Below are 19,605 nucleotides of genomic sequence, written 5' to 3' on the forward strand. Positions count from 1 at the left end.
AAGCAGTTAAAAAAAATTGTTGATTTAGTATAAGCAAAAATGGACGGTAATTAAAGACGAACTCGAGTCATAATCCAACAGCTATACAGGTTCTTGAGGGGTCATTGCTGTTTTACTAAAGATAAACGAACGATCATAATCGTCCTGCAATATAATATTAAAATCTTAATATGCCGAGATTTATCTTTACAATTTGTGTTTGCGTGATTTTGTTGGGATCTTTAACAAATAATGAAACGTAAACTTCATTAAGATAAAAGAGGTGGATATTCGAATATACCACTTTTTAATGTTGTATTTGTATGTGTGTGGGCTTCACTGCTTCTTCTAGATAACTAGCTAATTTTGAATTTAGAAATGTAAAAATAACATGACATATCTATTCTATCGGAGCCAATGAAGCAGGCCCGTAATTACTGTTTGGCCCAATGTTTCTCTCTCAACTTCTATTTCCGAACTTTAATGTTTATGTGAATCTGTAACTGTAAAAGATGGAGAGATAAGAGGATATGATGATCGTATACCACAAAACACACTGATTAAATCGTTGGAACAGTGATTATATGTTAAAGAAACGTGTACAAGAAGATATAGAGAGCTCATGCTAAAAACCAGAACTGATGATAAGTCTGAGAGGATTCTTGTCTCGATGATACATGGAGAAAATAATTTGAGTTGTTAGCATTATAAATCTTGCAGATATTTTTATTAATTTTCTATTCTATGAATGATTTGAAATAAAGACATATTTGACAGGTTCTCTATCATTCATCTAATGTGACCTTTTGACCTGTTTCTCTTCATAGTTCACATGCTCTGTACCGTAAAAGGTTTTTTTTTTTTAATATTCACTCTCTGATAGCTGCCATATTCCCTTAAATAAATAAAAAATTTTTTATCAAATGGTTGGCCTCGTGCAAGACTGTGCAGTGACGACAAATGCATTCCTTTTTTCTTTACCTTTCACTTTTTCAGTTTTCACAGGAGTACGAAATATATAGTAAAATCGCAAAAATCTTAAGAATTTTCTTCCTTTTTTTTCCTTTATTTTTTCTTACTTCACAAGCAAAACGTGATAACAAACAAACAAGAAAAACAATCCCAGAACAACCCAACTCACCAAACAAAAACAAATCGTTACATTACAAGCAACCATGAAACTAAGCCTGTAAAACGAATCCGAATGATTCAGTGTATATGTTCCTTCTTCTTTTACTTCGTGGGTTTCAGTCACTAGTGACATTCTTACTTCTTACCATAGCACATCAAAATCTAAAGGTTTTTACATATATATGTCTTTTTTTTGCGTGGAATGGATATCAAGGAAAGAACCAGACCTTGATGAAGATAGAAAGAATCATTTGCAGACCAAACGCTGCAGCCATTACAACCGTCAGATCATTGTTTGTCTCGAGGTAAGACCGTAGATTCAGGGCAACAAAGCACGACGATGCGCTACCAGCTAAGAGTATAATCACCCATCTCAGAAACTCTACTGGAATAAGCAATGGAAGCTGAAAAAAGAATGATCCTGACTGTTAGAAAGTTCAAACAGCATGTAGTCACTGAAAGTCAAGTACCAAACCATTTGTGTCAAGCACATTCATTTATCTTTACTGTTACTGTTCATCAAATTGGTTAACTTTAAACAGCGAAAGAGGCACAAGTTACTGGAGATACTTACAGAGGCTGGAACGAAAATGAAGAGAGAGTATCCCCAGAGGCACCAGAATCTCAAAAGATCAGCTTTGGACCCCATGTAACGGAGTGAGAAGTAAAATGCCAGAGGCACAATTATTGCATAGCCATAGATTATAGATGCTGCCAAATTTATGTAGTTCACATCAAAGTCCCAACGAGCATTACTGTCGGTTCGTTTCTTCACGAGATACGTGGCACAATTTCCGAGAGAAGCAAACACAAACACAAGCGTAGTGCAGATCCAGACAAGTCCATACCTAACAGAGCGATAAAATGCACACACGATCATTTATCTAGAAAATTTTGTTAAATTCCTCGCTTCTAGCCAGTCTTTAGAAGATTAACATGTTTTGTTAATTGAATATATGCACTTAATTTGCTGCTTTCCAGTCATTTGTCCAAGAGCAAAGGCGGAATTTTATGATTTTCATCTCTCGCTAGGAGTATAATAGGAGTAAATGCATCCTATTAACAACAAAGCTATCCAGTATCCACTAATACAAAGCAGTAAATATGCTATTTACTGACTCCTGAGAATCCACGATATATTGAAAATACAAAGAGAGCACAAATTAGTCTTTACTCAACCGGATATATCTTACTGTCAGTCTGTCAGACCTTAGGTTTCCTATTCAAGAAGATGACACTAAATCAACCTTATCACAATTTAACGCAGACTATATTATAGACTATGAAAATAGCTAGAAGCCTAAAATTTAGTGTCAGAAACTATTTTAACAAGGAACAGTTAACAAATAGCATATGGAAAATTGGATCTGGATGCAAGCTCACGTCTACAGTAAACCAGCTCCAGAGGAATATTAAAGCAGCAAAGTTTTATTAAACAAAAAGTTGACGCCAAGACAGAAAAGAAAAAGAGCAAAGCAGGAAGATCTCTCACACCAAAGATCCAGCTCTTTTCCCAGACAACATTCTTGGTTTCTAAATTCGAAAACTATGGTTTTACTCATCAAAGACCAATAGCTCTATTGGCAATCTCTACTCCAGTAGAACTACTTATCTAACATTGGCAGCAGAAATCTCAATAGGAGTTGCCAAAGAACTCTCACAGAGCAAGTGTAGTCACCAAAATGAGTCGGATGAAAGACATTGAGAGACTTACAAATCAGGATTTGCATCAATCTTGTTGAAAAAATCTCCACTAGTCGGATATAACGAGCTCATCAATCTGTTCAAAACAACGTCTGTGTCCACGTCGAAGTACTGGGTATATGAGTAGACGTTAAAGAAGCCCTTCCAGTTGTTTGGTGGCTGTTGTTCAGGTCCTTCTACAGGTTGAGATAGAAATAAATGATCAATAGTACAGAACAAGGTATATAGAATCTTGAAATGCAGCCAGAGTATATATATACCTATTGGGGTCTCAAGAGTTTGATAACCTCTTGCATTGTTTCCTTGATTTGGGGGAAATATTTGCATGTTTGCAGAAGGGCTTGCTATAATGTACAACACAAGCAACATTCAACGTCTTTCACTAACGAAGAAGTCATTTTCAAAACCGAGCAAGAGAGCATACCTTCATTTACGCTTGCTATAGGTACATTGGTGCTTTTCTTGTCGTCGCTGATCACAGCCTTACCGAAAAAGGAATATAGATTTTTGTATTAGAAAGGATAACAAAAGGTAGTGATAGATTCACTCGAAACATGCATCTTAGCAGTTTAGTCGAAGATCAAGCCATCATGCAAGCATTTAAACCCAGATCAAATTATGTTTCATAAAGTAAGAAACGACTCAAGGATCGTCTCCTCAGATGGAGAGAAACTTAAACGAACCTTGAGCATATATAGAAACCCAGAAATGCGAATTAAGGAAATAGTGGCCGGAAAGAAAAAAAAAGACAACGAATCTGAAAATTTCAAAATTTTATATATCGATGAACTAAAACCCCGTGAAGCGATTTTTAAAATTGGTAAAATCCCAGAAGAAAATGGATGTGTTCTAGACTTACGGGAACTGAACCTAGCAAATGGCTCGTCTGTAGATTAGCAAATGACTCATCCATGGCGCAGAGAGATAAGAATATCAAAGCGAAGCTTAGTAATCGAAGATAGATTCTTATCTCATTCAGAAATCGATACGATCGGAAGAAAAAAGATCGTCCCTTTCTCTGATATCTTTAAGGTTTCTGGGTTTTCTTCTCCTCCGTCGTCGTGGAAGCAATTGGGAAAGGAAGACGGAAACCACGAGAGACAAAATCCACGCGCGCTTTTTGAGCAAGTGAATCACACGCACCATTTACACGTGACTGGGCCATAAAATCACGAGATTCACAAGATTATAAACGGCCCATAGTAAAAATTTGACCCGAATTGATCCGACCCGAACAGACCCGACCCGTCCGAGGAACGTCGCGAGAATCCAGAGTGTTTCCCTCTTTGTCTTCCCTCCCGAAGAAAACTAAACGGAACCCTAGACTGGCTTATCACTCGCGGACACTTAGTTTTTCACCAACCCGAGCTCTCTGTTTGCCTCAATTTTTTGTTTTTGTTTCTCTACCGGAGACGATGGATACGGAAGAAATCAATGGTTTTGCCTCCGCCACGAGACCGATATCTCTTCCTATGCAGCCTAATTACAGTAGCAAGCCTGTTCAGGTCTTCTGCTAAATACTTTTTTGATTTTTATCGAAATTTTTGTTTCCGTGAAGCTTAACCCAGGTCTTAGGATATATAGGTGCTTTTGCTTTTAGCTTCTTTTACCTTGAGGATTATCTCTTCAGCTTCAGTGGGTTTTGCAGAGCTTATGTTAATCACGAATTTCTTGTTTATAACCTTGTTCGTGGGTTTTTTAAATCGTTTATAGCCCTTGGATATATCTGTCTACAGGCATTGTTGGTATCTCAGTGTAGAAACCCTTCAGTTTTATTTTTTTGTTTCTTCAATTGTAGCTTTTGTAACAGTGTGGAAGCATTTTCAATCACTTAGATTTCAGAAGTGTTGTGTTGGTGGCTAGCATTTTGTTGTGTTCCAATCACTTTGCTCTTGCCTGTTCAGTCATTTTAGTCACATTTCAAGAGAAAATTAAGAACTATTACTGGGTTGGCTAGGTGAATACGTAGTGCAGTATTGATTTTTGCATATTTAGTTATGACATTTGAACTGAATGTTCGGAATTGTTGTTTCCTTTAATATAATTCCATTGACATGCTTACTACAGGAGGCGTTGAAGCATTTGGCATCTATCAACCTCAGAGAATTGTGTAATGAGGCAAAGGTTGAGCTCTGTCGTGCAACCAGAGACTTCACGAGCTGTGGAAGCATTGTGAAATATGTGTTGAACCCATGTGGACATGCCTCCTTGTGCACAGAGTGTTGTCAGAGGTGTGATGTTTGTCCAATCTGTAGAAGTCCACTTCCAAAAACTGGAGATAAACTCCGGCTGCGTCTCTACTACGAGTGTGTTAATGCTGGTCTAATCTCTCCAACACATGAAGAGGTGTCACATGATTCTAACCAAGATGAACATCAATTGGCAGCCGATGTTCATCGCCTTTATTCTCTGTTCGATGTTGCCATGAACAACAATTTGATATCTGTGGTTTGCCATTGTATCCTTCTGCTGCATTTATGCTCGCTTTCAGATATATTAATTTCGTCTTTAGTTTCAGGTCCGATATTGCATCTCTTATAGATTTGTATGCATGTGTTGTCTCATTTACTGCTACTACCACAAATCTCCATATGATAAGGCATGTGCAGTTACACCTGTGTTTATATGGGGAAATACTGATGGGTTCATGTAATTTTAGGTAGTTCTTGTTCCCTGCCCCCTCCCTGATGAACATAATGTGATTAGTGTTTTTATCATTCTCTAAGAGGTGTTTTATGTACGGTGCATAATTGACATCTCCTTGACAGAATGAATAGATATCACCAATGTGTGTATGGATGAGACAGCTGTATCTAGTGATCCGGTCATTGCTTTCTTGCTGGACGAAGTTGTTGTCAAAGATTGGGTCAAGCATACATTCCGGAGCATCTTATCTGAGCTTCAGCAAATCTGTATCCTTTTAGCTGTTAGAATGTTTATGTTCCTTAAGCCAGTATACGTGTGCACCTTAAGGTCTGTTTATCTTTAATATTGGTTCTCAGATAGTCTTGAAACGAAAGAGATGGAAGCGTGGTTAGATAAACTCCTAAAGTGTTCGAAACAGGTGGCTGGCATATGTAGCGTGCTCAAAGTTATGGAATCAGCTTTTAAGGGTTCTGTTTCACCTCAGCTTCAAGACGTGCAGAAGCTTAGGGAGAACATTGGAAAATCGAAGCAGGTCAGCTAAGATCTTACTCTTTTATATCCACGCAGCTTTGCAAAAGTATGCGTTAATAACTCTCTTTGCTTGTTTCATATACGGCTTGCAATATTGTTAGTACTGCAAAAGCTTTACATTTAGATTAGATGCATGAAAGACATGATAATGCTCTTACATCATCGGCTTAGATCTTGATGGTAACAACTTATATCCTACTTTCGTGGTTTGCTCATTTTCTTCTTATTTCATTGGCATATTATTGAACGTGTTTGGGGATATTAACCTTTTTCTTTATATGACATACTAAATGATATCCAGGGATAAACCATATGGCTCCTGACCAGAGAGTCTTTTAACTCTATCAGCTCTTTAGTTATCGGTGCAACATCACGGAGTTTATGGTGTGCTTACCCTATTGTTGTTTTTGATTTTAGCATCTGGACATAATGATCTGGTGCATAAGGCACGGATTTCTGGAAGATGTGCGGTCTCGATATTCTGATTTCTCGTCGTGGAAAGCTGTTGTACGTGAAAGGAAGTCAAATGCAATTAAGCGTGCATGGCCTGATGCCGTAGACCAATCTTCAGATTGCAATGGACAGGGTGCTTCCCTCTTTATCGAGGATGCTTTAGAAAATCTTGAGATAGAGCCAGAGTATAGTCAGGGTATAGGGGCAGACCTAGAAGTTGGATGTTTGAAGAACAATGAGAGATCATTTCTTAGGTCCAAAATAGAAGGAACTTCAGGCTCTTATCCATTTGAGAATCTCAGAACTGCTGCTGACTTGCTCTTTTTACATGGCAGTTCAGATTTGGTTGTTGCGAAGCAGGCAATTGTATCCTCTTATTATCGCTTATGGTTCACATTACCTTGCACTTTACTTTTCGTATATATACTCCACTCTGTATTTCCCATGTTTTTCTTCTTCGCTAGTTTCCTTAACCAGGAAATAGTTTCTTTACTACCTGTTTGATCGACATTGGACTACCCCTGAAAAATATTGGAAGCACATTATAGATGATTTTGCTGCTACCTTTGGCATAACCAGGCATTCATTGCTAGAGTCTTCTGTGTTTTATCTTCTCGATGATCACTCAGAGGAGGCACTCCAGGTACTTTTTGGCATTCACAGGGAAAACACATGAAAATATGTATTCTTGTGCATGTTCTTATATTGTCGCTAGAACATATACATCGTGACATACACCATACATTTATTAACTAGTGTAGCTTACATACTTTTCCAAATTCTATTTCAGGAAGCTTGTAGGACTCTTCCTGAAATATGTGGTCCAGAAACCTATCCCAAGGTTGCACAAGTCCTGTTAGAAAGGGAAAACCCTGAAACAGCTCTGATGGTCTTGCGTTGGTCTGGTCGTGATGGCGTATCAGAATTGGTTTCAATTGGTGAAGCTGTCACAGCTGTTCGTGTGAGAGTGGAATGTGGTCTTCTGAGTGAAGCATTCACATACCAAAGGGCACTCTGCTTGAAAGTAAAGGAAAATGAATTGAAAATTGGAGCTTTGAAACACGTGTCAGATGATCTAGACAGCTGGAGTTGGATGGAGTGGATGGAGATACTTGTCAATGAATTCTGCTGTCTATCTATTAGGAGAAACTTGGTTGATCGAATCATTGAGTTACCGTGGAACCCAGATGAAGAGAAATATCTGCACAGATGCCTATTAGATTCTGCAATTGATAACCCTTCATCAGCTGTGGGTAGTCTTTTGGTTGTCTTTTATCTTCAGGTAAGTAATTATATTTTTCATACTTAAATCAACTTCACTTGAACAACATGGGCTGAGAATGGTTGTCACTACGAGAGTAGTTTTAGAAACAGTCGAATAGATATTAAGACAACAGCGTGAATCTCCAGAGCTTTCAGCTACATATCTCATTTGGAATGGAGGGGAATGGAGAAAAATTTCTATATGGGATTAATTAGCTTATCCTACCATACTGGTATAATTTTTTGTATTTGCTATCTGATGAGGGATTATCACGTTCCTGCAGCGCTACCGTTACATCCAGGCATACCAAGTTGATCTTAAGCTCCAGAAAATTGAAGAGGCTTTCGTATCAGAGAATCGAATTGGGGAAGAAGCAATGTCCAGAATGCGATCACAGAGTCATTGGAGAAAAGAGTTAGTTGTAAGTATTCCAGCTACCTTTCTTTGTATCAGTGGATTCTTCCTCTTTTCCTGGTTTTCTCTTACTTTCACCTTCTTGCATTTTATTGCTTAGTAGCCTCTTGATGCTTGCAGGATTGTCTGATATTTCTGAATCTTGAAAGGACTATGTATGTGCAATATGACTTGATATTGGGCTATTTCAATTTGAAATTTAAACCTTCCCGTGTTTCTGTTGCTTTGAAACAGGATAAAGCCATAGAAATACTTCCAGTAATTCAGCAGCAGCAAGTTAGATCTGGACAATATTCTGAGATGGAAGATACCTCTGAAAGTGCTTCGGAAGCAGCAAGAAACTCTGATCTTCCTGATGCACAACACCCTGAGATGATTACTTCTTCAGTTCCCTTGTCTACTAATTCCGTATTTCTTCAACGGGCTAACGATGCCAGCGGTAGAGAGCCAATGGCTAATAATGGCAGTCCTTTTCAACCCGGTCATGTAATGGGAAATGCTTCCCTTGATATTTCCCATGGAAGGTTATTTACAAGCAGAAATAGAGGACAGAAGAGTGAAGTTAGAAGCATAAGCAAGACTCTGAAGTTCGGTGAAGTGTCCACTCCGTTCAAAGATCTTAACAGAGCTCGTGGGAGCAGTCAGCTCAAAGGAAAAAGGACTGAAGAAACCTCTCCAGAAACAAATGTTGATAGATTCATGGAGAACAATATGAGCTCTCCTTATCTTCGCCGTGTCACAGCCAATAATCCTGTAACAATGAAACCTATCAGCAACCATCTCAATGGATCCGCGCAGAAACCGGAATGCTCTTTCTATGGCACTGGGAGGAGGCAACCAGACAAAGAACTCCCGTCCCATAATTTTGTCGATTTGGATGATCCAATGGACATGTCTTCGAGGTACATTACCTCTCTTCTTTAATAAAGTATTGTGTTACCTGTTTGGATTGCATAAGAAGTTCGGTTTAGTATCGGTTTGAGTTAAATTCTTTTGTTCACCCCTCTTATAATCTTTATATCCATGAATGGTAGCTTGAAGGACAACAACAATGTCTTGGCCACTGAGAGCAGAAATAACAATGGCGGATTGAGTTGGCGGTCAGATGAAGGAAGCGATGAGGAAGATGAACCAAAGTGGGGTATGGAACCGAGTAGTTCCAGTTCCATGCCGGTTAAGGGAAGAAGACGTAGATTCGCTGCAAGATGAAATCAAACAAACACTCAGACAAAAAAAACATCATCAATTGTGTTAAGCATAGATTGAGGGAGCAAGTGTGTAAAGAGGGAGAGATGGTAGAGTGAACTTAGTTCTCCTGATTATTTATTTTGTGCTGTGAAAAAATAATGATTTTGATATGTTTTTCTCCTTTAGTTTCCCTTTGTGGAGATAATTTTTTGGATATCATTTTGATGAACTTGACTGTTTATTTTTTACATTGGTAGCGTTATGATTAACGAACACCAAGAAATTGGTAAAATATTTAACAACGGAAAATTAGCCCTCAATTTTTTATTTTCTTTTCTTTTTGTCCTCAAGTTTCCTCTAATATTAAAGTCTAAGACACACGTTCCAAGTTCCAATTATATATAAGTAGGGCTCCGGTGGAAAAGGAACACAAAAAAACAAAAAAAAAAAGTCGACGTTACATTGGATTTGGTCGGCAAGGTAATATTATGCAGTTAAACCCTAGACCGTAATCTTCTGAGATAAAACACAATAAATGTTCCATGTCTGTATAAATCCAAAAAAACCCTAAGCGGCTAAAACGCAAGCCTCTTTCTCTGTTTTTGTTCGTGTGTTTAAATTCATAATCTCATATTATTAGGTTTTGTTGTGCCTTAATTTCGCAGGTCTTGTTGGAACCTACTATGGCGATTCGTGAGTTTCCCATGCTTTAGCTTTATACGATCCTTTCCTTCTTAATAAGTAGCTTATCGGATTTTTTGTTTGTTTTTGCAGGTCTTCAATATGATAACAATACATGTGAAATCGGGGTATATTCCAAACTCACCAATGCTTATTGCCTCGTTTCGTCCACATCAGGCTCCACAAACTTCTTCAGGTATTTACACTCTTGACATAAGTTTAATTAAGTTTTTCACGACTATGGTTTTATATATCACTTCAAAATGATTTTAATTTCTTTAGTAGTGGCTTTGCATCCAAGTTAAGAGGTGTTATTCCCATTGTTATGACATCCATAGGAGAAAGTGGAACTATCGGTACTCTATGTGTTGGAAAGAAAAACGGGCTTCTTCTTCCTCACACCACTACAGACCAACGTGTGACTGATTTCCACAATTACAAGTTATATAGTTTAATTTGGTGGGTTTTTTTTTTTTTGTTTTTTTGTAATGATTTTGTTAATTTTATAATTGAATGTGACAGAGGTTCAACATTTGAGAGATAGTTTGCCTGATAGAGTTTTAGTCCAGCGAACTGAGGAACCTCTATGTGCACTTGGAAACGCAATAGCTTGCAATGATTATTTCGCTCTTGTGCATCCAAAGCTCGAGAAAGAAACCGAAGAGATAATAACCGACGTTCTTGGTGTTGAAGTTTTCAGACAAACCATTGCCAATAATGAACTTGTAGGAAGTTACTGTTCTTTATCCAATAAAGGAGGAATGGTACGTACACTAGTTTGAATATGTATTTGTTTACATTTGTTTCTTTATTCCTATACAGTATATAATTATTTTTTTTTCAATTTGCAAAATAGTTCTATAAAAACTTAAAATGTTTTTTTTTGTGACATTGGTCTTTAGCATAGATTAATATGACTTATATTGGTGTTTCTTATATATTTAGGTTCACCCAGACACCAAAGTGGAAGAAATGGAGGAACTAGCGAGTCTTGTTCAGGTCCCTTTGGTTGCAGGGACAGTGAACCGTGGCAGCCCAGCGATATCCGCTGGTTTGACCGTGAACGACTGGACCGCTTTCTGTGGGTCAGACACAACTTCAATAGAGCTCTCTGTTGTCAATAGCATCTTCAAGCCCATCGAATCTCATCCAGATTTTGTCATTGGTGACTTGAGGAAGCCTTTTATCGATACCTATGTCTAAAGCCAACCAGTTCTTGTTTTTTTTTTTTCGGGTTTTACCAATATATGCTTCAAGAATCTGCTGCTATATGAAGACTCAAGTGTTTGGTAGCAATATCTTGATTTTTTAAAAAAAAGATTTTGGAAACTAATGACTCAAGTGTTTAGTAGCAATATCTTGATTTTTTAAAGATTTTGGAAATTAATTCTTTTTTTTTTTGGTTATTACTATTGAAAAAGATTCTAAAAAGCATGAAACTATCTTGATGGCCTGATTTGTTTTTACCAAATCGGATAATGAAAAGTCAACCATCTTTTGTGCAATATGACGCAAGAATTAGCAACTTCTTGGTGTTCATTAATCCTTCGGATCTCTGTTTTTCAATTTCAGAATTTTGAAACAAAGCCTTTTTTTGTTATTAGTATTCAATCATTTTCTGTTTTTTTTTTGTTATTAGTATTCAATCATTGTTTTTATAAAACCTCCAAACAACAAATCTCCCCATTCAAAATCAATGGGGAGACAAAGTCTGTCCTGAGTAGTCTATTCAAAGTTAAAACAAACCTTTGTGTGATCCATCCAATCCAAATCAAGACCATAGCAAGATAGCACAGAACATTAAATATTGTGAGTGTCATTGATAAGTTCACAAAGGAAAAGTTCCGGTGAAGCGGATATGATCGAGTGTGCGACGCAGACCGTACTTACAAACTGCTGCATTTGCTGCTCTGAAACCTCCTCCATAAGCCGGAGATGCGTCATGAGCTATCTGATGCTTAAAGAACTCTCCAAGTTTCTTCTCCACGTTTGATTTCCCTCCTTTCTTGTAAGAAGACGATGATGATGATGATGATGATGACGTGGCCGATGATGTTGATGGCAAGTTTCTTGATGAAGGATCTGAGAGAACTTCAGATTCAAGCCACATGTAAGAGAGGACTTGGCATATTCCTTCCTCTACCTCGGGGTTAAGGTTCCTATAGCCTAATGACATAAATAAGCATACATTAAGATGCTTTTTTTTTTTGTAGGAGTACTAACTTAGTGAACAAGAAATTCAAGAAACGTTCCCAAATGCTTACATCAGAACGGAACTGAAAGTGTTTTTGTTAATTAGGTATTTTAAAACCAAAAAAAAAAAAAAAAACTAAAGAAAACAAAAGAGTTTTATCGTACAGGAATGAAATGAAATTAATATTAATAAAATACTGTTTTTTAAATTATGTATTGCAATAGATAAGTACCTTTGAGCCTAAGCCATCCATGCATCAGCTCGTGCGCAAGAATTGCTCCGGTTAGTAACCTTCATCCACCAAAGTTCCATGAGTTTAGTGATCATTCAATATTTTTTTTTTTGTTTGTGTGTGGCAATGTCGAAAAGCTAATTTGAGAATTGAGCAAGTAATAAGTACCTTGGGAGGCCGTAAAGAACGAGAATAGCAGTGACTTCACATTTGCGTGTTAGCTTTTGAGGCTGAGTTCTCATACCAACAAGACGGTGAGCGCCAAGTCTCGGTCTTTTAAGAACCTGTGAAGAACCAAAAAAAGGAAAAAAGAAAAAAAAAAAAACAGAGCAAATTAGTGTTTAGAATCAGAAATTAAGTTAGTTTATATAACAAGACTTTCCAAAAGACTTACACTTGTGACAGTCTGTTCTTCAGACAAACATAAACCCCTTGTCTCAGGCATGTGATGGTATCCCTATGGAAAAAACAGAAGAATACTAAATTTTAGATAAAAATTCAATGAAAAATAGTTTATGTGTAATGACGAAAAGATGAGAGAGTACGTTTTTCTCTCCAACAATAGCATCGTTAAGAGCTTCTCTTTGAACAAGAAGCATAGGAATCTGTTGATCAAGTTTCATGTACATTCCTTCGTAATAGTCTCGTATTGAGTGGTAAAGTGGTTGACAATCTCCAGTGTCAGTTATTGCCGTTTCCATACATTCTAGGCATAAACTTCTCCCATCTTCTAACGTGTAATATCTCACATCCCATGACTTCATCATCACAACATAGAAAGAGGTTTTTAAAAGGGAAAGCAAAAAGGAAATAAAAGGGAAGTAACAAAAAAAACATAGAAAGAAGTTTTAAAAAAATACATTTGATTTGTGAAAAAAAGAGGTATATCGATAATTAAGAAGGGATTTTAATATTTATAGTTGATACCTCCAAACGCTCGCAGCTACAACAACGAGCTGTTTTATCGTATTCGTGAGACGGGCAATACTTTTGATTCCAAAACGGATGGCATCGATACTCGATCAAGCCAGCATCATTAGTTGGGATCTAAAGAAGAATAATATGAAATTAGTCCAATATATAACATGTGACGTGCAAGAATTTAATAATGTCATTTGTATAGCTAGATGCTTACAAAATGGTGACAGACTTCGCATTTGGGATGAGTAAGCTCTTTGAAACAAAGCTTATGATAGGGTTTAGTTCCTGACAGAGAGAACTTGAATCAAGAGAGAAGACAACCTTAGCCACTTCGAAAAGACATTAACAAAAAAAAACTAAGAATATAATGTACACAAATAATATAAAGTGTATATATACCTCATGCTCGGTGATTGCGTAACCACAAGAATGGCAACGGAAGCATTCAGGATGAAAGAATGTGCCCATGCATCCTAGATAGTTCCCCATTCCAATATCGCGATTACAACCACCGCATATTCTGCTAAAGAAGTGAGCAAATTAATAAAACGTTACCAAAATGCGAAATTGGGAAATATATAGCTGAATAAGAGAGTGTGTTTAGTTGTACCTTAATTGTCTTCGTCTGCATTGATAAGAAGGTTCATAAGGAGGAATGAAAGATGATGGATTCAAGCCACCGTGAAAAGGCCTGGGAAAACCTCGGTTATTATCGATTGACCAACCATACCCTGCGCATATATTTTTATTTTTTTTTTGTAACAAAAAAAATTCAATTTCTTTTGTTTTTTTTTTTTTCTCGTGACCTTTGATTTCTCTCTAATTTAATTAATGAATGTAGATAGAGATACCATGAGGGCGCTTCGTATCGTCAGCTTGAGAAAGTGAAATTGCTCGGTCTAGTTCTTCCTTGTCCCGTGCAGCTCTCGACCGATCGTCCTGATTTGTTAACATGACCATCAAACAAAAATATGTGTAAATTAACCTCTTTATAACACAAGTCATATACTTTTATGGCTGCACGTCGAAAATTTCAAGCTGGATAGTGATGTTCAATTTTGCAATTTATCTAGAATAATTCTTAAATAATGACATCATCAGAATAAAATTGAACTTGATGGAATAATTTAACACATGTCAACTTTTTGTGCTTGAGTTTGAAATTTTAATTGTCCACCAAGTAGATTTCATCTTTTAAAGATTCTAATGACTAAATATCATTAGTAGTGCTTATGGGTATCAAAATAGGCCACGTCAATCCAATTCAACCCTTCTATCATGCATTGTGTGTTTATTTGTTTATTTCACATTCCCACAACCCAATGAGCTGTGCAGCTCATACTAACTTTAAAATATCAAAATCGTTACTAATTATATTATATGAAATGTCCCTTCGGGGACATCCGATAAAATTATATTATATGAAACGAGTCGAAAATATCTCAACTCATCCCACAAACAATAGTCCTAATTGAACCAACATATATATATATATATATATATATTGCTCAAGACAACATTGTCACATCATCTCAGTTTAAGCATTAAAAGCCAATGAGACCCATGACAACAATAAATATTAAATGGACCAAATAATTGTTAGTTTTCATGGATGTGACAATTTCATAGAATGTACAAGAGGAACAAGACGGAACAAGACGGTCAAGACCCGTGATATTTCAATAACATAAGGGAAACGGAAAAACAGTAGTGATATTCACATGTGTTATGCATATTGCTTTACTATTAATTATCACATGTCTATAGTATATGTGTCGAAAAAATTAGAAAGAAAAATAAATGAAAGGAGTTTAAAATTTTAATTAGAGAAATTTAAATTATAATTAAGAAAATAATTACCAAAGAGGAAGGAGGTAGAGGAAAGACCATATTCTCGTCTTCTTGAAACTGAGGAGGATGGTGATTAGCGCGAGTAGCACCACCACCATTAGAGCCACTCTTGAAAAGCTTACTCACCCATTTCATCAACTTCCATTTCTTCTCTCTGTATGTTGACGAAGAGGACGACCCAACTTCCCCTGTATTTATCAAAAACGTTAGGTTAATCTTTCACTATTAAGTCCAAAGATAGAACTATGAAACACTGTGCATGGGAGATTTGGTGACTTGGGATTGGGTCTAAATGTCTTATTCATGGCAGGCTTGAGAGAAACTCCCTTGGGACTAGAAACGTCGAAAAGGGTAGAAAAAGAAAAAGAAAACGCACCGAAGATACAAGGATTAGATATATGGCTGACACGAGAAACACCGTTGGAAGAAGAGGAAGAAGAGGAAGAGGAAGAAGAATCCATGATGATGAATAATGGCCCACACGCGTTTATATATACTTGAAAACGTGTGGGTGAAGCGAAAGCGACGGCCGGAGAGAGAAGCAAAGAAAAGAAGAGAAGGAGGAGGAAGAAGAGGGAAGAGGGGAGAAGAAGAAGAAGAAGAAGTTGTTATGAGTCATAAATTGTTATTAGAGAATAAAAAACACATACGAAAAGAGAACAAAGAAAGAGAGAATCTTTGCAGAAGAGATCGGGGCAAAAAAATTTAAAGAAAAAGAAAAGGAAGAGATGCTTAGCTTCTGAAAGGAAAGGAACCGAGAGAAAGAGATGTTTTTTTTTTTTTTTTGGCTAAGAGAATATTTATATATGTTTTGTTTTGCTGAGGCGGAGAATCCCTCAAACAACGGTGCAAGAAGGAGGAGGATAGTTGAAACCTTTTAAAGCTTCTCTCTTTTTCATTTTTTTAAAAAGATTATCTTTTTTCTGTTGGAGAGAAAAACCAAAAAGTGAAAAATTTTAAACGAAAGCAAAAAAAAAATTCTTCTTTTTGGGTTTTGATGGAGACGCTCGTCCCGTCGGCTCCAACTATTCCAAATAAGTTTTGCAACTTTAGTTTTATATTTTGTCAACATTTTTGTAACTTTAGTTTTTTTTTTTTTTTGTAGACTTGTAGTTTAAGAAGTATTTTGATGTTGTGAGGTTAGTTCTTCGATTTAGTTTTTCCAATTTTGAGAAAACTTGCATTAACATTTAACCCATATATTTAAGCTTATGTTATAGAGTATATAGTAATAATAGAACCGAGAGAGAAAGCATAGTGTGAAGCAATATATGTCATAGTGGAAATGGAATGGGAGAATTTTAATGAAACTTAGCCAAGTTGAGAGATATGAGTTTTGAAAATGTGATATTGTGGATTGACGATTTAATTTGAGGAGGGGGATCGGTTTACACTTTGCCAGTTTGCTTTTAATTGGGTCCTATTTGTTTGCTCATTTGTCATTTGCATCTAAATGATCTATTTAAATGATTCATTTGGATGAGTGAGTCATCTGAGTGATGCACATAATAAATGAACAAACAAATATTTAAATGAGAAATTGACAAATGAGCAATGAAAATGAGATTTTATGTTTTTGGCGAGAAAATGAGATTTTACGTTTTAACGAAAAACAAGATTTTATGTTTTCTACGAAAAAATAAAATTTTATGTTTTTTGACGGAAAAACAAAATTTTACGTTTTTTGACGGAAAAAACGAAGTTTTACGCTTTTTGAAAGAAAAAACGAAATTTTACGTTTTTGACAAAAAAACATGATTTTACGTTTTGACGGGAAAACAAAATTCGTTTTTGAAGGGAAATCAAAATTATAAGTTTTTAATGGGAAAATAAGATTTAATGTTTTTAACGTGAAAACGAGGTTTTATGTTTTTTAACGGGAAAACGAGATTTTACATTTTTTTACCAAAAAACGAGATTTTTTTAACGAGAAAACAAGATTTTACGTTTTTAACGGGAAAACGAGATTTTATGTTTTTAACCGGAAAACGAAAATTTACGTTTTTAATGGGAAAACAAGATTTTACGTTTTTAACGGGAAAATAAGATTTTATGTTTTTTGACAGAAAAACGAGATTTTATGTTTTTAACGGAAAACGAGATTTTAAGTTTTTAACGGAAAAACGATATTTTACGTTTTTGACGGGAAAACGAGATTTTATGTTTTTGACGGAAAGCGAGATTTTACGTTTTTAACGTTAAAACGAGATTTTACGTTTTTTAATGGGAAACCGAGATTTTATATTTTTAACAAAAAAATAAGATTTTACGTTTTTTGACGGGGAAACGAAATTTTAAGTTTTTGACGGGAAAACGAGATTTTACGTTTTTTGACGGAAAAATAAAATTTTAGATTTTTGACGAGAAAACAAGATTTTATGTTTTTTTACAATAAACGAGATTTTACGTTTTTGATGGGAAAACAAGATTTTATGTTTTTTTACGGGAAAACGAAGTTTTATGTTTTTTACGGGAATACGAGATTTTGCGTTTTTTACGGTAAAACGAGATTGTACGTTTTTGATGGGAAAACAAAATTTTATGTTTTTGATGAAAAAACGAGATTTTACATGTTTTATCGAGAAAATGTGATTTTTTGACTGAGTCATATTCATCCAAATGCTTCAAATTGAATCAATTGGATGAGTTTCAAATTTCTTCATAAATTTATAAGTCATCCAAATGATTCATCTAGATGTATCATCTGGATGAGTCAATTTATGTAATTAAACAAACATCATTTGACTGATTCATCTGGATGATCCATCCAAATGAGCAAACAAACAGGCCCTTGATTGTTGAACACTACGGTCAGTTGTGGCGCAGGTCTAGTTTCATTCTCGCCATATCTTGTAACTTGTTGCCTGTAACATGTATGTTTTTAGCCGTCAGGCATTGTTAGATTATGTACTAAATTGTTTAATTTAGGCTATACACGATAAAGATGCGCTTTTGCAACGTTACCATAAAATAACTTTATAAAGGTCATTAAACTTTTATGAAACGCAAACGACAGACCAATTATAATAATATAATTTGGGGCATCAATCGATAGGGAAGGTCGTTACCAGTGATGACGCAACAAAGGTGAAAGAGGCTTCAAAGTGGAATCAAACACCCAATTTTTACAGAGCAAAAGCCTAACCTATAATTATTTTAAAGATTTTTTTCAATTTTTTTTTGTTATAAATCAAAATAATAATATGGATTAAAGACAGCATCAGATCAAATCTAGCTTTTGCAGGAGCAGTTTCCACCTTGAGATCTGACCATTTCTTCACAACTTGCTAAAGTCGATCTATGTATGGACGATCCCATACCTTATTTTAATCAAGGCTGCTAATTTTGGAATCTCGTTTTAATGAAAAAAACAATATGTATAATTTTAGACTAATTCTTTTGGTGTCATTTTATGAATTCAATGTAAATTATAATATGTAAAAGTCCAATTTACTGTATTTAAAATTGATAAAATGTAAAATAGAACATAAATTCAAGAGTCAACTTTTTGTAGACATATAGTTGAATTTCTAACTTGTTTCTTAATTAGCATGCAAAATGTCAAAAACAATATTTTGTGTTGAACCATATATATAGAGTATATTTGATCTTAAATACTGATTCCCATGATGATTTGATTCTAGTCTGGGAACTTTATAAGTTTGATTGTTAATATGATGATGATGATGAAGAAATTAATGTTGTTTTTTTTTAGTCGGATCAGTTTATTTTTGAGAAATACACCTCGTCTACTTATAAAATAATATAAAGTATAAAATCCTGTAACAAAATAAAGTAAATTTATCACAGAAATGTGAGGCTATTGGCTGAGCACGAGTAGCCGATGCTAAATCTTAGATCCACAGCATTTGTCTTTAATAACCTAAAATCCAATAATTTACTTTCTTATCATATGAAACATCTTATCCAAGTTTTTAAAAATCTTTTAACTTTGTATCTGTAAAGATTTTTGGTGAAAAAAAGCCTTGAGATGAGAAGAAACGTGGATGTGAGTTGGAAAGAATGAATCCCTTTACGATATTTCACCCCAACACACACGAAAAAAGAAAGAAGAAACTTTACGATCGAAAAAGAAAAAAGGAGACATAAATAGTGTTTGACATGATCACTCCGACCCGACCCGACCCATCCCATATTAGTTTCATTTGCAAACCAAAATAAGCCAGAGACTAATCTAAGTTGTACTTTGTTCTTTATAGTTTTTGAAGAATTTATCAGTATGCAAATCTAGAATATAACGTAATTATCCAAGAGGGTGCTACGTTTAGAAAAGAGGTGATTTAGTACATACTGATACAGTGATACTACACATCACAATTCATAACGCTAGAATATAAAGTTGAAGTCATGAAACATTGTTAAATATCCCAAATGATTTGATTGAATACACCCTCA

General features: G+C 35.6%; 4 protein-coding genes across 6 annotated transcripts; 2 read left to right on the top strand and 2 right to left on the bottom strand.

Annotated features, from left to right (window-relative positions):
• Positions 1-1,017: 1,017 nt before the first annotated feature.
• Positions 1,018-3,932, bottom strand: LOC18027929 (protein YIPF1 homolog). Its single transcript, XM_006411155.2, has 6 exons — positions 3,674-3,932; positions 3,239-3,296; positions 3,075-3,158; positions 2,825-2,990; positions 1,685-1,958; positions 1,018-1,514 (listed from the first exon to the last, which is right to left on the bottom strand). The coding sequence occupies exons 1-6, from the start codon at positions 3,725-3,727 to the stop codon at positions 1,320-1,322; spliced, it is 831 nt and encodes a 276-aa protein (XP_006411218.1). The 5' UTR covers positions 3,728-3,932; the 3' UTR covers positions 1,018-1,319.
• Positions 3,933-4,133: 201 nt separating this feature from the next.
• On the top strand, positions 4,134-9,551 carry LOC18027931 (E3 ubiquitin-protein ligase HOS1). Of its 2 annotated transcripts, XM_006411156.2 has the most exons (10): positions 4,134-4,319; positions 4,882-5,272; positions 5,592-5,726; positions 5,817-5,992; positions 6,409-6,810; positions 6,929-7,087; positions 7,235-7,726; positions 7,992-8,129; positions 8,357-9,024; positions 9,157-9,551. In XM_006411156.2, exons 1-10 carry the CDS (start codon positions 4,230-4,232, stop codon positions 9,329-9,331), a joined length of 2,826 nt encoding a protein of 941 aa, XP_006411219.1. In that variant the 5' UTR covers positions 4,134-4,229; the 3' UTR covers positions 9,332-9,551. The 2 variants fall into 2 exon arrangements, with proteins under 2 accessions (XP_006411219.1, XP_024003814.1); XM_024148046.1 differs by lacking the exons at positions 4,134-4,319; positions 4,882-5,272 and adding an exon at positions 5,324-5,473 and having other exon boundaries at positions 5,583-5,726.
• A 442-nt stretch (positions 9,552-9,993) lies between these two features.
• Positions 9,994-11,194, top strand: LOC18027932 (eukaryotic translation initiation factor 6-1). The gene is made up of 5 exons (XM_006411157.1): positions 9,994-10,003; positions 10,085-10,187; positions 10,277-10,407; positions 10,514-10,755; positions 10,937-11,194. Exons 1-5 carry the CDS (start codon positions 9,994-9,996, stop codon positions 11,192-11,194), a joined length of 744 nt encoding a protein of 247 aa, XP_006411220.1.
• A 468-nt stretch (positions 11,195-11,662) lies between these two features.
• On the bottom strand, positions 11,663-15,788 carry LOC18028095 (protein DA1-related 2). Of its 2 annotated transcripts, none has more exons than XM_006411158.2 (12): positions 15,566-15,788; positions 15,199-15,377; positions 14,190-14,277; positions 13,949-14,069; positions 13,738-13,858; positions 13,553-13,636; positions 13,345-13,464; positions 12,963-13,175; positions 12,812-12,874; positions 12,586-12,701; positions 12,418-12,476; positions 11,663-12,157 (listed from the first exon to the last, which is right to left on the bottom strand). In XM_006411158.2, exons 1-12 carry the CDS (start codon positions 15,648-15,650, stop codon positions 11,820-11,822), a joined length of 1,587 nt encoding a protein of 528 aa, XP_006411221.1. In that variant the 5' UTR covers positions 15,651-15,788; the 3' UTR covers positions 11,663-11,819. The 2 variants fall into 2 exon arrangements, with proteins under 2 accessions (XP_006411221.1, XP_006411222.1); XM_006411159.2 differs by having other exon boundaries at positions 13,738-13,861.
• Between the last annotated feature and the right edge of the window lie 3,817 nt (positions 15,789-19,605).

Source organism: Eutrema salsugineum, unplaced genomic scaffold (assembly GCF_000478725.1).
Source record: "Eutrema salsugineum unplaced genomic scaffold, Eutsalg1_0 scaffold_10, whole genome shotgun sequence".
NCBI classification, from domain to species: Eukaryota; Viridiplantae; Streptophyta; class Magnoliopsida; order Brassicales; family Brassicaceae; genus Eutrema; species Eutrema salsugineum.

Coding starts and splice junctions, on each gene's coding strand:
- LOC18027931 (XM_006411156.2), top strand. CDS start 4,230: ATGGATACGGAAGAAATCAATGGTTTTGCCTCCGCCACGAGACCGATA. Junction 6,811..6,928: donor TTGTTGCGAAGCAGGCAATT/GTATCCTCTTAT, acceptor ACCAGGAAATAG/TTTCTTTACTACCTGTTTGA. Junction 8,130..8,356: donor ATTGGAGAAAAGAGTTAGTT/GTAAGTATTCCA, acceptor GCTTTGAAACAG/GATAAAGCCATAGAAATACT.
- LOC18028095 (XM_006411159.2), bottom strand. CDS start 15,650: ATGGATTCTTCTTCCTCTTCCTCTTCTTCCTCTTCTTCCAACGGTGTT. Junction 13,862..13,948: donor TGCAGACGAAGACAATTAAG/GTACAACTAAAC, acceptor TCACTTCTTTAG/CAGAATATGCGGTGGTTGTA. Junction 12,477..12,585: donor GTTCTTTACGGCCTCCCAAG/GTACTTATTACT, acceptor TGGTGGATGAAG/GTTACTAACCGGAGCAATTC.
- LOC18027929 (XM_006411155.2), bottom strand. CDS start 3,727: ATGGATGAGTCATTTGCTAATCTACAGACGAGCCATTTGCTAGGTTCA. Junction 3,297..3,673: donor ATTTGCTAGGTTCAGTTCCC/GTAAGTCTAGAA, acceptor TTTTTCGGTAAG/GCTGTGATCAGCGACGACAA. Junction 2,991..3,074: donor AACTCTTGAGACCCCAATAG/GTATATATATAC, acceptor CTCAACCTGTAG/AAGGACCTGAACAACAGCCA.
- LOC18027932 (XM_006411157.1), top strand. Junction 10,188..10,276: donor GGCTCCACAAACTTCTTCAG/GTATTTACACTC, acceptor TTTCTTTAGTAG/TGGCTTTGCATCCAAGTTAA. Junction 10,408..10,513: donor TCACACCACTACAGACCAAC/GTGTGACTGATT, acceptor TGAATGTGACAG/AGGTTCAACATTTGAGAGAT.